Source organism: Rana temporaria, chromosome 5 (assembly GCF_905171775.1).
Source record: "Rana temporaria chromosome 5, aRanTem1.1, whole genome shotgun sequence".
Classification (NCBI taxonomy): Eukaryota; Metazoa; Chordata; class Amphibia; order Anura; family Ranidae; genus Rana; species Rana temporaria.
In genome coordinates, this window is record NC_053493.1 from 70784640 (window position 1) to 70802398 (window position 17759).

General features: G+C 42.0%; 1 protein-coding gene across 1 annotated transcript in view; it reads left to right on the forward strand.

Annotated features, from left to right (window-relative positions):
• The window catches only part of PTPRN2 (protein tyrosine phosphatase receptor type N2), a 1169469-nt gene that overhangs the window by 408360 nt on the left and 743350 nt on the right, over window positions 1–17759 (forward strand). The window contains exons 6-9 of the mRNA XM_040352695.1: window positions 4199–4637; window positions 9567–9812; window positions 13776–13816; window positions 15484–15881. Coding sequence (XP_040208629.1) covers window positions 4199–4637; window positions 9567–9812; window positions 13776–13816; window positions 15484–15881 — 1124 coding nt within the window. The remainder of the gene's footprint in view (window positions 1–4198; window positions 4638–9566; window positions 9813–13775; window positions 13817–15483; window positions 15882–17759) is intronic.

Consider the following 17759-nt stretch of genomic DNA (forward strand, 5'->3'; position numbering starts at 1 on the left):
AACCTGCTTCCTCAAGAGGACTTCAAGATCTGAGAATCTAAAGTAATGATCATAAATGTAAACAACAATGTTGGTACATGGTATAACAAAGTTACTATACATCCATATATGCTGATATATCAATAAATCAACAGTTTATCATCAAAATCTGTTCCACTCCTCAAGCCGCGTAAACACAACCGTTTTTCATGACGAAAAAAAATGCAATTTTTTAAATTGGTCATTAAAAATGATTGTGTGTAGGCTCCAGAGCATTTATTTTACATGAAAAATGGGCATTAAAAATTTAGAACATGCTCTAATTTTTCTTGTCGTTTTTCACGTCATGAAAAACGATCGTGTGTAGGCTTTGACGACGTGAAAAAAACACACATGCTCAGAAGCAAGTTATGAGACGGGAACACTTGTTCTGGTAAAACTAGCGTTTGTAATGGAGATAGCACATTTGTCACGCTGTAACAGACAGAAAAGCACGAAGACTGAAAAGCGCGAATCGTCTCTCACCAAACTTTGACTAACACGAAATCAGCAAAAGCAGCCCAAAGGGTGGCGCCATCCGAATAAAACTTACCCTTTATAGTGCCGTCGTACGTGTTGTACGACCCCTTTTTTTTTTAGCAATTTTTTTCACGATCGTGTGTATGCAAGGCAGGCTTGACAAGAATCACGTAGAGAAAAACTTATTTTTTTTCCATGACATTAAAAACGGTCGTGTGTACGCGGCATAATGCCCTGTACACACGATCGGTTCGTCTGATGAAACGGACTGATGGACCGTTTTCATCGGACGAACCGATCGTGTGTGGGCCCCATCAGTTGTTTTCCCATCGGTGAAAAAAAATAGAACCTGTTTTAAAATTTTCGTATGGTTAAAAAACCGATAGAAAAAAATTATCGTCTGTGGGGAAATTCATTGGTCAAAAATCCATGCATGCTCGGAATCAAGTCGACGCATGCTCAGAAGCATTGAACTTCATTTTTCTCTGCACGTTGATGTGTTTTACGCCACTGCGTTGGACACGATCAGATTTTTAACCGATGGTGTGTAGGCAAGACTGATGAAAGTCAGCTTCATCAGATATCTGATGAAAAAATCCATCGGTTCGTTTTCATCAGACGAACCGATCGTGTGTACAGGGCATTTGAGTTACTAATTCCACCTAAACAGACTCTCTCCAGTGGAAGAATGAAAGAGAAGTGGGGCATCCACCACTACAGAACCCCCGTAGGGGGTGAGCACAGGGGATCTGCACAAGACCAACTGGAAAAAGGGAGAGCAGAGGGGGACTGAACATTAGTGTCATCAGATTTAGTTGTACATAGATACTACTTTGCAGAGCTTGACTTCTACTAGGGTCCATGCCAATATTATAATGCAGGTGTGATTAATGTATAGAGTTTTATATAATTGTAATCTTTATGTAGCTATGTATTTTAACTTCATATATGTCAGTAAAATTTGGTAAATATATTTAGTCTGTTGTCCCTATGACCCAGAAAAAGTCCAGTGTCCACTATTTTTCTGCCATCCCTTCCTGGCAGCACAGCTTACATAAAAGAAATTGGGAAAGCGCTGCTTATTGTATAATGGGAGAAGAGCTTTAGCCTGGTTCTGATATGCTCAGCTATTCTACACTAAGAAAAGGGAGTTGCCACACACCCAGGTCCTATTTTGTTTTATAAATTTGTTCCTTATAAAATGTTATCAAGGTTGTTTTGTGGTCTGTTGAAAGTACTACTTAGTAATTTTTTTTTTTTAGTTGTTCCAACTCCTAAGCTTTGTACAAGTATCTTATAGCTTAATCTCTGGGGGCAGGTGAATTCACTGATGGAAAACTGTTTTGCTAGCCAAAAGATGTGTATTGTTCAGCTAGTTTTGTGATCCAGGCACCACTGCCAGACCACACAGCCACGTCCTGTGATCCCTAAAACCTCTGCAGACTACACCACAGTACAGCAATACTGCCTAATCTAGGACCCACCTAGTCTGTGAGTGGACATTGATTTTCTTCTCAATAATCCCTCACTTGGCTAGCACTGTGCAGTTCAGTAAAGTCTGATTGGCTTCGAGAATTTTCTCTCATTGAGTGTCGTGTACAAGGTAAGCCTGATAATACGGATTCAAGGACTCAAGGAAAGCTCCTTTAGCCCTACTTCTCCTGTGGATCAAAGGAGTGAACTTCATTCTGCATTCCTGTGATCCATATTCAGTCAACAGAGGGCCGGCAGCTAGCTTAGCCTCTGAGCTGAGAGCTTGAGCCAGCCACTCCCGACCCTCTACAGCCCAGCACCCCAATGAGCGCTGGAGGGGGTGGAGTAGAGCCGGCGGCTGGCAGTCACTGGCTCTTCTCGCTGAAGACCAAGAACTGATTGATCAGTGGTCTTTGATCAATCAGTTGGAACGATGCTGCATCCACCGTGCTCTTTAAAACACCATTAAAACGTGCTCTTCTCTTTTAAGCTGGTTCTATATAAAAATACATTAGGGGCCAATTTATAATAGAAAATATAAGGCAGATATTGCATTTCCTTAGTATTCCTCAGTTCCACAGACATTTTGCACCCTGTGGTATTGAGCCTGCGGCACTGCCCAAAGCTCTGTCTGGGGAGAGCCATTCTTGTCACTTTGACAGGTCACGTGATCAGGCTCTCCTCCTAGATTTTTTTGCTCCCTTTTAAACCCAAAACAGGCAGCCGGCTTCCAAGGACTAAGATATTGGAACAGGACCTGGGCAAGAGGTATTGCTAACCTCCTGCAGCATTTTTTACTGACAAAACATGAAACATTTACTGACAGAGCACATTTTTTTACTGGCAACCGAAAAAATTACAGAACTCCTATTAGGAATGAAAACAACCAATATTTAAACAGTATAAACCCAATATGGAAACACTAATGCCCTGTACACACGATCAGTTCATCTGATGAAAACGGTCTGATGGATTTTTTCATCAGATATTCGATGAAGCTGACTGATGATCATTAATGCCTACACACCATCGGTTAAAAATCCGATCGTGTCCAATGCGGTGACATAAAACACAACGATATGCTGAGAAAAATGAAGATCAATGCTTCCGAGCATGCGTCGACTTGATTCTGAGCATGCATGGATTTTTAACCGATGGACGTACCCACAGACGATCGTTTTTTTCTATAGTTTTTTTTAACCATCAGATAATTTTAAAACAAGTTCCTAGTTTTTTGACTGATGGATAAAAAAACGATGGGGCCCACACACGATCGGTTCGTCTGATGAAAACGGACCGTTTTCATCAGATAACTGATCGTGTGTACGGGGCATAACAATACCCATAACAAATAATTTGGCTACTCACCCTCCATAGCCCATAAGGTCCCTCAGTGGCACCAGCATCTTCTTTCAGGTGGCAATCATTGGCCATCTTGATAGGCTGGTGCAGGATGACGTCACTCCCACGCATGTGCACGAGGGAGTGTGCTGGAATGTAAACTAATCTGCACATAGGCAGCTCATTGTACATTCTATGGGGAATGCAAACAGACAGGTAAAGCCCTGTCACACGATCGGAATGTCAGTCTGACTTTTTCCATCGGAAATTCCGACCGTGTGTATGCCCCATCAGACTTTTTTCCAAGGAATTCCATTGGAGTTTAGATAGAGAACATGTTCTCTTTTACTCCGATGGAATTCCGTCGGAATTCCGATGTTACCTTTACCGGGCAAAAGCCTGATTGTGTGTACGGGGCATAAGTGTATTGTAGTGCAGAAGCGACAATGCAGAGGAGACAATGCATGCCTCTTCTGCAAAAAAAAAGGCTGTCTGTTCAAAATGTTTAATTTTTTGCCTTCAGTCACACTTTTCTACCTAAGGACACCAGACCAATAGAAAGTAAACATTTATATAACAATTCACTTTACATCTATATTATTGCATAGAGTGTATAATCTTCTGCTTTCTTTCAATGTATAACAAAACAAATATAAAGAAAGTTCTTCAATTTGGAAAACTACTCTTTTAAGTAATAAACATTTTCTCTGGGGATCCTAAAAGATCATTTTGAATTAAAGACTATTTGGAGCATTAGCAATTGGATTTTTGTTACCTTGTTTGTTTTAGCTAATTGGAAATGTGTCACCGTTATTTTCAGGGATGTAAATGACAATACTGTAGTTAATACGGCATTAAATCACTTTGTTTTTCTTTCTGTTTTCAGAACTCGAAGGGAAAAACTCTAGGTCTGTTGTTTGCTCCGACGTCCCATCAGAAAACTCCTGAGATAGTTTCAAAGACATTATCTAAACCTTTAGCTGACAAACTGCCAAAGGAGTCAGAAGCAGCGGCTGAAAAGAAGACCTTACTGGCAGCACTGAAAACGTACCTTGCACAAAAGTCTGTGCTACACGGTGCTGATAATCCAGACCCAAATGGAAGAGTAAAAGTTCCTCCGATGTACTCTAATAAATACCATGCCCCTCAACTCAGTCAACATGATGAAGTGCTTCCAAAAGATGATAAAGAGAATACTTATCAAATCCAGTCTTACCTTCAGAGACCGCAAGCCCGCGTATTGACAAGGCCAAATCTTGGAACTCTGATTTATAAATCCAGTTCTCGCCAAGAAAACCCAAAGGAGCCGCTGAGTGCTGTGGATGGTAATACATGCTTATTTTCAGACATTTGTTTCATTTATAGCACAGTTTTAATAGCAATGGACTATAGCAATGTTTTCTGTTATGTCTGCTTTTACTGTCTTACTTTATTGGACTATATATAAAGCAATGGTAGTGTATAATGAAAAAATATGAAGCTGATATTTATCAATCGGTCTACCCGTGGGCACCCTTACACAGGCGCTGATACATTGGGGTTGATTTACTAAAGGTAAATTGCCTGTTTACTTTAAATGGGAATTTGCCCCAGATCTTAGTAAATGATTTTGCTCTATCTTTTATATTAATGAGAACCAATGAGTGGGACTTAATGTGGAACTAAAGTCTACATACTTAGCTGCCCAACAGTCCTGCTCTGGTCTTGGGCCCCTTCATTGGCCAGCAGGGGATGACATTATTCCTGCGCATGCACAGGAGGCTGTCATCCTGGCATTTAGGCCTCGTACACATGATAGGTTAACCAGGGGACAACGGTCTGATGGACCGTTTTCATTGGTCCAAACCGATCGTGTGTAGGCCCCATAGGTTATTTAACCTTAGGTTAAAAAAAAGCCAACTTGCTTTAACCACTTAACGCCCGCCGCTCGCCTATTTACGTCCACAGAATGGCATGTACAGGCAGATGGGGGTATATATATGTCCCTGCCTTCTAGTGGGTGGGGGGTCCGATCGGGACCCCCTCTGCTGCGTGCGGCGGGCGGCTTACCTCGGGGAGCGATCCGGGACGACGGCGCGGCTATTCGTTTATAGCCGCTCCGTCGAGATCGCTCCCCGGAGCTGAAGAACGGGGACAGCCGTATGTAAACAGGGCTTCCCCGTGCTTCACTGTGGCGGCGTATCGATCGAGTGATCCCTTTTATAGGGAGACTCGATCGATGACATCAGTCCTACAGCCACACCCCCCTACAGTTGTAAACCCACACTAGGTGAACCCTAACTCCTACAGCGCCCCCTGTGGTTAACTCCCAAACTGCAACTGTCATTTTCACAATAAACAATGCAATTTAAATGCATTTTGTGCTGTGAAAATGACAATGGTCCCAAAAATGTGTCAAAATTGTCCGAAGTGTCCGCCATAATGTCGCAGTCACGAAAAAAACGCTGATCGCCGCCAATAGTAGTAAAAAAAAAATAATTAATAAAAATGCAATAAAACTATCCCCTATTTTGTAAACGCTATAAATTTTGCGCAAACCAATCGATAAACACTTATTGCGATCGAGGTATGCTCAGAATCAAGTCGACCCATGCTTGGAAGCATTGAACTTCGTTTTTTTCAGCACGTCGTTGTGTTTTACGTCACCGCATTCTGACACGATCGTTTTTTTTAACTGATGGTGTGTAGGCACGACGGACCATCAGTCAGCTTCATAGGTTAACCTAGGACAACGGTCCTTCAGACCGTTGTCCTCTGGTTAACCTATTGTGTGTATGAGGCCTTAGAGTTTACAGTGCTTGAGGGGAGATTTTTTTTCAGATTTGTCTTTTCTGCAATCAAAGCCTGCCTGCTCGCAGTTTTTTACAGCAGGATTTTTGTTCTGCTTCAAACTTTGGTCAACAAAGATTACCTCCAATTCCTGTTAAAGCGGTACTAAACTCATTGATTTACAAGTTTCAGAAATTTGGGAAGGTGCTGGGAAGGTAACTGTCCCATTTACTTGAAATTTCATCGTGCCAGATTCGGGCCTTTGCTTCCCTTTATCTAGCTCTTGGGGCACCGTGCTATTTAGTGACACCAATGATGGAACAACATTCTTTCTACAGATACCAATGATGGGGCACCATTCCTCCCACAGGCACCAATGATGGGACATCATTCCTCCCAAAAACTCCAATGATGGGGCACAATTCCTCCCACAGACAACGATGATGGGGCATCATTCCTCCCACAAACTCCAATGATGGGGCACAATTCCTCCCACAGACACCAATAATGGGGCATTATTCCTCCTACCAACTCCAATGATGGGGCACCATTCCTCCCACAGACACCAATGATGAGACACCATTCCTCCCACAGGCACCAGAGATGGGACACCATTACTCCCACAGACACCAGTGATGGGACACCATTACTCCCACAGACACCAATGATGGGGGCACTATTCCTCCCACTGACACCAATGATAGTGCACCATTCCTCCCACAGACACCAATGATGGGACACCATTACTCCCATAGACACCAGTGATGGGACACCATTACTCCCACAGACACCAGTGATGGGACACCATTACTCCCACAGACACCAATGATGGGGGCACTATTCCTCCCACTGAAACCAATGATAGTGCACCATTTCTCCCACAGACACCAATGATGGGACACCATTACTCCCATAGACACCAGTGATGGGACACCATTACTCCCACAGACACCAATGATAGGGGCACTATTCCTCCCACTGATACCAACAATAGATCACTAATCCTTCCACTAAAACCAATGATGGGGCACTTTCTAATCCCTCTGGTCACAGTCTGCCCCCATAAAGCCTCAAGGACAGTAAATTGTCCCTTTGTGCAGAAAGTTTGGAGACCCCTGCTGTAAAGGATAGAAGGGTTTAGTTCCACTTTAAGCAAATCCTTGTGTGCAACCCACTTACAGAATACATTGTTTAACTGCAATGATTGCAATATATACAGTAGGTTCTAAAACTGAAGACTTGCAATTGTGCTATTCACAGTCCAATGGGATTGAAAATATTTGTAAACTAGCATAAGGCTTGTGGACCTTTCATTAACTTTACAAGTCTGTATGGATAAATTCTTCACATGTTACAAATTTTAGCAACAGTCAAATTTTTCTAAAAGTCATCCAAAAAATCATTACAAAAACGTCAAGGTACTTTGACTAGATTAGATGATGCCATTAGCTTGCTGCGGGCAATTGAAAGCTTTACCTATTACCGCTTTTTCGCAGTGATCAGACTGAATATTTTAGCCCAATAGTAAATCACAATGTGAGAGGCTGCAGCAGGGGCTAATCTGTGTCAGACAGTGGTGTCATCTCTGAACCAGCATCTTGGTGTAGAAAGTATCTGCTGATTTTGCATGATGCCTCAACACAAATAGTGCATTTATTCTATAAAAAAAAGTGGGTGAAGGCATTATAAGAGATACGACTGTAAGGTCTCGTATACACGACCGAGAAACTCGACAGAATCCATCAAGAAACTTGGTGGGAGAGCTTTTTTGCCGAGAAAAACGGTCATGTGTACGTTTTTCATCGAGGAAACTGACGAGGAACTCGACGAGAAAAAAAGAGAACAACTTCTCTATTTCCTCGACGGGAGTCTCAATTTCCTTGTCGTGTTCCTTGTCAGGCTGGTTTCCGACGAGAAACTCGAGCGTGTGTATGCTAAGAAACCCGCGCATGCTCAGAATAAAGTATGAGACAGGAGTAAAAGTAGCATTTGTAATGGAGATAACACATTTTTCACGCTGTAACAGACTGAAAAGTGCAAATCGTCTCTTAACAAACTTTTACTTAACACGCAGTAACATGAGATTAGCAAAAGCAGCCCCCAGGGTTGTGCCAGTGGAATCGGACTTCCCCTGTGTTGTACGTCACCGCGTTTGAGAACGAGGAGATTTTGTCTTGACAGTGTGTACTCAAAGCAAGCTTGTCAAGTTCCTCAACAAGCCTAACAAGGAACTCGTCAAGAAAAACGATGTGTCATTTCCGACGAGTTCCTCGGTTGTGTGTACGAGGCCTCAGTGTTACACCAACACATTACTTTCTGCGCATGCTCCTAAATTATTTCTAATATGAAGTCCTCTTTAAAGCCGTATTTCAGGTAGGGCTTTTTTTTTTTGCATAGTTACATTTAAATATGCATATACTATTTTCTTGTGAAAAAAAATATGCATATACTATACCAGTTGGATCCTTGTGGAAGCTGACAATCACCGTAGTAGGTACTGCTATCTCAGTGATCACTGCTCCCACGCCGAGTGGCTGCCCTGTTGTGTAATGAATACAGGAGGTTGGAAGAGGTGAATAAGTGAGGAGATGACAGTGACCAATCAGAGAACACTTCACAATGCAAGGCAGTCCGTGAATAATGGCAGTACCAGGTGAGAGACCCCCTGTGTTTACTCTGCAGCAGGGCAGCCACTCTTCATGGGACTTAAAATATAACAGTGGTCACTATAGTAGCATTGACTACTGCAGTGGTTATCTGCTCGCACAGGGGTCCTACAGGTATGGCATATTCATACATACATACATTGGCCCAAGCTGGACTGTACCAGGAATTCCCTTTTAAAGCGGAGTTCCACCTGCTACAAATACTGCTGCTGCTGAATTTTAAAACATACCTGTTCAGGGGGCCTGCGATTACCTCACTTGAAGCCGACACATCCCTCGGCTCCGGGTGGAGGCGCCGACATCTTCAGTAAGGGAATCAGGAAGTGAAGCTGTGCGGCTTCACAGCCTGTTTCATACTGCGCATTGCGCGAGTCACACTGTGCGTTCTGAATGATCCTTGCTGTCTTCTGGGGCCTGGGACCAAAAGACAAGGGGGGGGCAGAGGAGGGGCCGGACAAGGCGTAGTTCGCCATAAATTCTGTGTCGCTTTTTCGCCGAAAGTGGGAGCAAATGCCTGGATTAGACAGGTATTTGCTCCACCCTCCCCCCTGAAGGGTGCGAAATGTGACACCGGAAGGGGGGAGGAACCGGATCAGCAGAAGCTGTTAAATTTCTGGGTGAAACTATGCTTTACTATGCTAAACTAAAGTAAAATATGCTATAACTAGCCTTGGCAAAATCGATCATTTGTGCAAGTATAAAAGTATGAAAATATGCTTTATATACTGTAACTGTTCTTTGATCTCAGTCCACCAATGAAAAAAAGTATATTATATATATATCATATGTTAATACTCTTTTACTTTATTTTTTGCAAAGAAACTTTTATCCAGAATGTGGTAAAGGAGCTGGGCAAACATAAACTGAACATGGATCATCTTAGCCCAAAAGAACTGGATGAGTTGGCAGACGTGATCGCTGATACTCTGCAGATTGTGGATGGTGAACAAGTTGGTGCCATGAAACTGGAGAAGGAAAGAGGAGCACAGGAGCTGAAAAGAGTGGAGTCGTACGACTCCTGGGAACATGATGAACTTAACAGAGGGGTCAATGATACTTTCCAAGGTATACAAATAATACAGAACATACATAGCATTAGGCAGAGAATTGTATGAAGAATGTCAAGTGGATTATGCTTCCACAAATGCTTTTAATAGTTTGAGAGTTAGACTTGATGTACTCAGATATTTAAAGTGATTGTAAAGTCTTGTTTTTTTAATCTGTAAAAATAACAAACGTTATACTTATGTGCTCTTTTGCAGTGGTTTTGCACAGAGCATCCTAGATCCCCCTCTTCTCTGGTCCCTTTTCAACACTCCTAGCCCTTCCCTCATTTTTAGTGCCCCCGCAGCAAGCATCTTGCTATGGGGGCACCCAAGCCGAATCACAGCTCCCTGCATCCCTTCAGACACAGAGACGTGGCCTGGCCCCACCCCCTCTCTTACCTGGTTGGCTGACTGACTTTGATTGACAGCAGTGGGAGCCAATAATGCCGCTGCTGTGTCTCAACCAATCAGGAGGGAGAGTCTCGGACAGCCGAGGCACTCATGGACATCGCTGGACAGAGAAGTATTAAGGGGTGAAATAAATTATGCAATACTATACAATCTAATATAAACCATATAACTATTGCATATATATATTAACTTGTCTATCCCTATAATTAGCTAGTCTATTGAGATTCTGCTAGGCACAATGATATAAATTTAGTTATGAAAACACACACTGCTGCTAGTAAAACAATATCTTATTTATTTCCCAAGAAAATAGGAATATTCTAACATCACACACTAAACAGCAGAATAAACAGAGCATATAACAACAAAACATCAAAGATACTTATCACATCCTCTAGACATGGTCTCATCAGCTGTGCTCAAGATGGTAAAAAAGAGGGCTCTTTGGTTGAAACAGACCTTTTTAAAAACCTCAATCACACCTCATCCAAACCCCCCGCCCCCCCATTGCCAGCCCAACTCAGTTTTTGGATGAATCAAAGTGTTCACGGGGCAGTCCTCCTCAACAAATTATATTACTATCCTACTTGCACTCTGTGCCTTGCAGACTCCTGAACCCTGCACTCTGTATGTAGCGTACTCCTGAACTCTGCACTATGTACATAGCGCACCCCGAAACGCTGAACTCTGTGAATTGGGCACCCTGAAACTGCTGGTATTTATTGCCCCTTTAAGATCCTCTGACTGTAAGTGCAATTTGGCCACACCCACCGCCAATGCAGTTTGGTGGGGGGAAAACGTGGTTCAGTTCCTGCACCCTGGATACATTTATATTGTAAAACAGATACAACTGGCCCGTTGAGGCCAACCATAAGGCTGACGTGCCTGTGATGAAACTGAGTTGACACCCTTGCTTTAGTGGCTCAGTGGGATCTGTACACCCTGATCTATGCCTTTTCCTCCCTTTCTGCAATCCTGAAGTGACCCCAACTTCTTGTTTCAACATCTCTATATGGCTCAGACAGATCATCATCCAAACATGTAGTTCCACCCTTTCCTGTCAAGACACATTCGACTAGATTTTTAAGTATTTTGTTTTTCAGCATCAAGCAACTATTTCCAAGTTTTTCAGAGCTGCCACCTGGTCTTCTGTTCACAGATTCTTTACCAGCTGGACGTTTCAGTTGATGCCAGCTTCAGATAAAAGGTCCTTCAGGGGTGTCTTTGAGCTGCAACTAGTCTTTAGTTTCTTTCTTTTGTTTTTTTCTTGGTCCTGTTAGCTATTGTTTGCTGTGTTACCCACCCTTCAGTTTCACTGCTTTTGGACATGCTGAAGCTTAAAGATTCCCCTAATAGGCGAGTAAGAAATTATGATTTTTGCTCTCATCGTAAAAAAAAATTGTGTGTCCTGTGGTCCCACCCCTCTGTATTTATGATCATGCTCTTGGTACTGCTTTTCTCCTGAGGCCTCCTGGTAGTAAGAGGGATAATCCTGGGCTGACCTACAGGTTTTTTTGTCCTTGCCTGTGTCCAATTGGTCACGTAGGTTAATTTTAGCCCGAAAGGTTAAATAAAGGCTTTCTGTGCCCCTCAATGAACTCCAAAAAAGGATTTTATGGTGACTTAAAAATCATGTTTTAGCTATAAAACATTTGAGCCTGGCAGTATAATCTGTAGTCACTTTAGCAGAATGTAAGTTAGTACTACCTTCTGTACAGAAAAGTCTACATAAATAACCTTTGTGTGTAGTGTATCACTTGACGTCTGTGACCTGCAGTCAATAGTTTCCATTTGGGATTTCCAGGAGATTCTCCTTAAATACCTGTTAAGCAGTAAATTTGCAGAAATAGTTTGTTCTGTTTAACAGTATGCATGGAGAGTAAGTTCTATTTACATAATCTCTTTCTAAAAGAATCGATTTAATGATTTCCTGAGCTGCTTTTATTCCTGTACATTACCTTCTCAAAGTCAATATGCTGTTGTTACAAAATTTAAAGGATACATATTGAATCTGTTCTATTAATAATTTACAGCTAGATTGTGATGTTGTAAATATATTAGTATGTTATATTATTCCAAAAGAGAAACAGCTTCTTTCAATACATATGAATGCAAACAAGCATTAATGCTATCTGTACAGCAGAACTGATGGTTGGGGGCGAGGGGTAAAGTTCTACTTTAAAGTCCAACTATGGACTTGATCTCCTATTCCCCCACTAAACTAAGCTTGATTTAGATTAACACAATTTTATATATTGCACAGGGCGTATAGGACCCCACAATTTTAGTTTAATATTGGCTAAACAACCGACACGACTTGCTTCAGATGTGGCAATTCGGGGTCATTGATACATTTAATATGGAGATGCCCGAAACATCAGAGGTATTGGGCAGAGGTTGTGGGTACACTAAATGGGCTCTTAAGCCTCGTACACACGGCCCGAGAATCCCGTCGTAAAAATAAAAACAAAGTTTTTCTCGACGGGATTCTTGTCAAGCTTGACGAGATTCTTGTCTAGCTTTCCTTACAAAATCTCATCGTTCTCAAACGTGGTGACGTACATCGGCACTATAAAGGGGAAGTTCGATTCCACTGGTGCCACCCTTGAGGCTGCTTTTGCTAATCTCGTGTTACCGCGCGTTAGTAAAAGTTTTGGTGAGAGACGATTCGTGATTTTCAGTCTGTTACAGCGTGACGAATGTGCTATTTGTATTATGAATGCTCGTTTTACCAGAAGGTGCGCTCCCGTCTCATACTTGATTCTGACCATGAGTGGGTTTATAAGACTCGGAAAAGCATACACACAAACGTTTTTCTCGTCGTAAACCAGCCCGATGAGACTCCCGATGAGAAAATAGAGACCAGGTTCTCTTTTTTTCTCTTCAAGATTCACAACAGTTTTCTCGACGAGAAACCATACACACAAACGGTTTTCTTGGCAAAAAGCTCTCCCAGCAGGTTTCTTGTCGTGAAAAACGAGCGTGTGTACGATGGCTTAAGATTTGAATCTTTCAGTGGATCCCTTATTTTGTCTACTGGGCTATCTTGGTGGTTTACTGTTGCACAAGTGCTCTTTGTGTCTAGGAGACAAATTGTCATTAGGTGGACCTCTCATCACCCTCCGACAATATCTGATTGGATATTTGATCTGAATAGATCCATCTCCTATGAGAGGCATGTTTTGTTTATGAAGAATTTATCTAAGAGGTTTGATACTATTTGGATGCCATGGCTTGACCACATGGATACGAGTTAGGAGTTACCTTTGCCAGAAATTAGATGCATGGAAAAAGACAGGCTAAACGGATTGTGTATTGACTTGACAGTGAAAGAAATGGGAAAAGGGGTAGGTTAAAATTACCCCCTCTCCTTTTTTTTTTTGCTTTGTGTATGTTTTTTTTGTGTTTTGATTTCAATGTTATGTTTGTGTATATGTTGTTGTAATATAAAAAAATAAATAAAGATAAAATCTAATTTAAAAAAAAAAAGTTGGTAAAACCATTGCTATATCATTGATTACGTTTGGGTAACTAACCATCCCAATGAACCTATTTTTTTTTTCTATTGCAGATCAAGGTACAAGCACAAAACCATCACAGCCTGAGATACAGGTATTTTTTTGATGCATATTGTCTTTAAAATTAAAATATGGTCTGGAAATATATGAATGCAATATACTGTACTTAAAGTGGTTTTAAAGGCAATTTTTTTTTTACCCTATTGCATTCTCTGCATTAAGGCAAAAACCCTTCTTCATGCAGCTACCCCCTACCCCCTTATACTTTCCTGCAATGTGCATGAGAGCAGAGGCTCTCTTGTCTCTCTCTCTCTCCTCATTGGCTCAGACACAGTAGCACAAGTTATTGGCTCCTGCTGCTGGCAATTACTACAAGAAATGAGGGAGCAGGGGGCAGGGCTGAGCTCAATATGTGTGCCCCATAGCAAGTGGTTTGCTATGAAGGCACTCATTAGGGGGAGGAGCCAGGAGCACTGGCGGGGGGACCCGAGAAGAGGAGGAACGGGGCTGGTAAACTGCACAGAGCAGGGAAGTATGCCATTTTTGTTATTTTCATTTAAAAAATCAAGTATTTACAATCACTTTTTTTTTTAATTGACAATTTTTATTAAGTTTTGAAAGTTTCAATACAAAAATATAAAACACCAATATGAGAGGGGGTAGTGGAATAAAACAAATAAAGAGGGGGGAGAGGAATGGAAAATAATAAAGGATCAACAGACTTCTGTAGGTGGCTTAAATGCATCCTGCAATTGTAAAACATATAGCTTAGCCGGTTGACAAGAGGAGGTTGAGTCACGGCTCTAGAAGAGTGCAAGCCCAACACAATAGTAACACCTATAAGCCTATAGGCAGGTCTCAGTCAACCGTTAGACATACTATGAGGAAGAAAATTATCCTGTAAATGCGGAGTCTGTATTTATAAAAGCTAAAAAAGAAGAGACAAAGTAGAAAAGAAAGATAGAGGAGGAGAAGTGTATAGGAGAGTAAATCCAACCAGCTGGAGTCGTTACTTGAGGATCCTACGTAGATCCGATCCCTACGGCGGAGCAGTTAAGGGGGTTCCACCCGAAGGTACCAGCCCTCCCATATTGCTGTGTGCCTAGCCATGCAATCTTCCAGGTGGGCCTACAATCACTTTAAAGTGAATCTGAACTCAAAAAGTAAAAATCTGTTATGTTATAGTGAACCTTTTAAAAAATAATTTTGCCTAAGCAGCAGCCTGAAAAATGTACCCGCTGTCTTGAAGTCTGCCTGATAAACAGCAGTGCTCTACCTGGTAGTTGAGGGTGTCTATGCAGTCTTGAGCCTACAGCCGAATAATGACCGCATAATTATTGCTTACACTCTGGTGTGCACAGTGATTTGTAATGTGTAATATGCAATGTTTTCGTAAGTAGGTGCCCTTCGATGGGTGTGGGGCGGGCTCAGAATATTTTGGGGGGGCTTTCTAAGTGCTTAAGTATAACTTTATTTTATTTTTTGTTTTACTAAAACTTTATTTTTATCACATAGAGCAGCATCCTTCACCCGATGGCTGTACAGCCATTTGATCGCTCTAACAAGTATCAAAGAAACAGGCAGAAAAGGAAAATTTCCACAGGGGGGTCACACTCAGAAATAAAAAGCATCAGAAAATGTAGCTCCTCCCCATTCCAAAACACGCTGCCAAAAACAAAGACATTTTTTTTGTTCTAATTTCATTTATATGTTTAGCTTTTTCTCAAAATAAATCAAATCTACTTTTTTCTTTTGTAACAGGATAGAGAGTCAGGCCCAAAAAGTGAAAACCTGCAAGACTTTACTGTTAATTCTGTGTCACGTGAATTCTTAAAAGAACCTTATGACAATGGACTAAAAAGCTTTGGAGACTTCCATTACAACTCAGATGATGATGACGATGATGATGATGAAAATAAAGCAGGCATTGAGAATGTAAAAAGTGAGACATACACTAAAGAGTTGATGGCTCAGAAGAAATCAGCTGAGTCTGATTCAGATTCCAGAGCGGAGATCGAGTATCAGCACTTGGTGCAGGAAAGTTTTTCACAAGATGACAGATCCTTTCAAAAAAAGCCACAGAAAATGAAACAAGAAATTCAGCTACAAGTAGCATCTACCAGCAGTGATAAATACGGATACATTGTGACACAAAAGATGTGAGTCATTTACTTTGTATTTTTTCAAATAATGTTATATGTGTTTGAAAATTATGGGGTCAAACCCAACTTCCAACCTTGACCTGTATGCTCGGCAGCCTACCGGTCAGAAGAACTGAAGCTTGGCGTACTTCTTCTTGATGCCAAAGAACACTGGTTTCTGGCAATTTTTATTTATTTTTTTGAAACCATAAAGTTGGAAAAGGAGGCCAGGTAGTTGCAACACCAACGTAGCCTGGAGAAGGTGAGAGGCCTACTCTGCTACCCTGGTTGCCACAACCAATGCCTAAAAATTCTTAACCCACCTATGTTGTTTGGTACTGCTGTCCCTCTGTACTATAGAGAAACTCATACATGGAGGCACATAAGGGAAGAAGTTAGTACGGCTGGTAGCAAACCCTTCGTCGGGGGGAAGAAAACTGCATGTGTGTTAAAGCAGAACTAAAGTTCCACTTTGAAAAATTGAGGCAGGCGGGCTCTTTTTTGTAAAAGAGTCATGAAAAGTCACTTCTGCAATAAAAGAAACCTACCGGCCTGCCCATAGGCTTCTTTGGAAAGTACACTGAAGCCTCGTACACACGACCGAGAAACTCGACGGGCGAAACACATCGTTTTGCTCGTCGAGTTCCTTGTTAGGCTGTCGAGGATCTCGGCGAGCCAAATTTCTCCATTGCCGTCGAGGAAAAAGAAGACATGCTCTCTTTTTGGCTCGACGAGATCCTCGACAGTTTCCTCGTCGAAAAGTGTACACACGACCGGTTTCCTCGGCATAAAAAAAAACAGCAAGTTTCTTGCTGGTTTTTGCCGAGAAACTCGGTTGTGTGTACGAGGCCTGAGCTGCACAAGCGTAGCTCAGATTACATTTCGGCACACTGTCCGTGTGTCGGGATGACTGCACTTGTCATCCTGCGTGAGACTATAAAGATGACCGCAGCCCAGCACCTGAATGAAGCTTGGTAGAAGATGCCGGTGAAGGAAGTTGGACAATTGAAGTATAGGTAAATATTGCAGAGTTTAGCTTCGCTTTAAGAGCAAAAGTGTAGTTATACTTGTAGCAGACCATGCAGCTACTGTTAAGCCCTGTACACACGATCGGTTTGTCTGATGAAAACAGCCCGATGCACTGTTTTTATCAGACAAACCGATCGTGTGTGGGTCATATCGGTTTAATTTCCATTGGTGAAAAAAAATTTACCCCTGTGTTAAACTATGGGAGTCCTGGTTGTTTGTGCTGTGTCTGCAGGAGCCGAGAGCTGGGAGGACCCTGCCTGGCTGCACTATCCCTGGGGAGAACCGACTCTTTTGAGAGCGTCCTGCTCTCACTGTCCCTGGGGTGAGCAGACTAAGGTGAGAGCATCTGCTGCACCGCTGAATCTATATATCAAGAGTTCTAACTTTACTAGCTGCAAGCTTGTTCTGGGTCAGTGATTGAAAAAATAATGAAGACTCCTGTCTTAACTCCTGGTTTTTAACTCAAGCACTTTTGTTCAAAGAATCCACTTCTGTTCAGAGAATCCACATGTGAAGCCACCATCAGCTGGGAGCCATTTCATAATGCGTTTTTATAATATAAATCCGGTCACTTACTATTTTACAATCCGCCGCCGCTCCGCATAGTTATTCAAAAAAGATAGTTTATAAAACTTTGTCCACACCGTTGTCATTTTGCTTGTGGGCATTGTGAAGCCCACAAGCACTTACTTCCTGGAAGTCTTGGATGGGGAGTGATAATTGGGTAGCGCACTGCATCCTGGGAAATTATGACACACATTTCCCAGGAGCATTAGAGGGAGATGATCTCAGAATCCTAGGTGATTCCAAAGGCAGATTTCATGGGACCGCATAGCAACAACAGGCATTTCCAGATGAGTAAAAAAA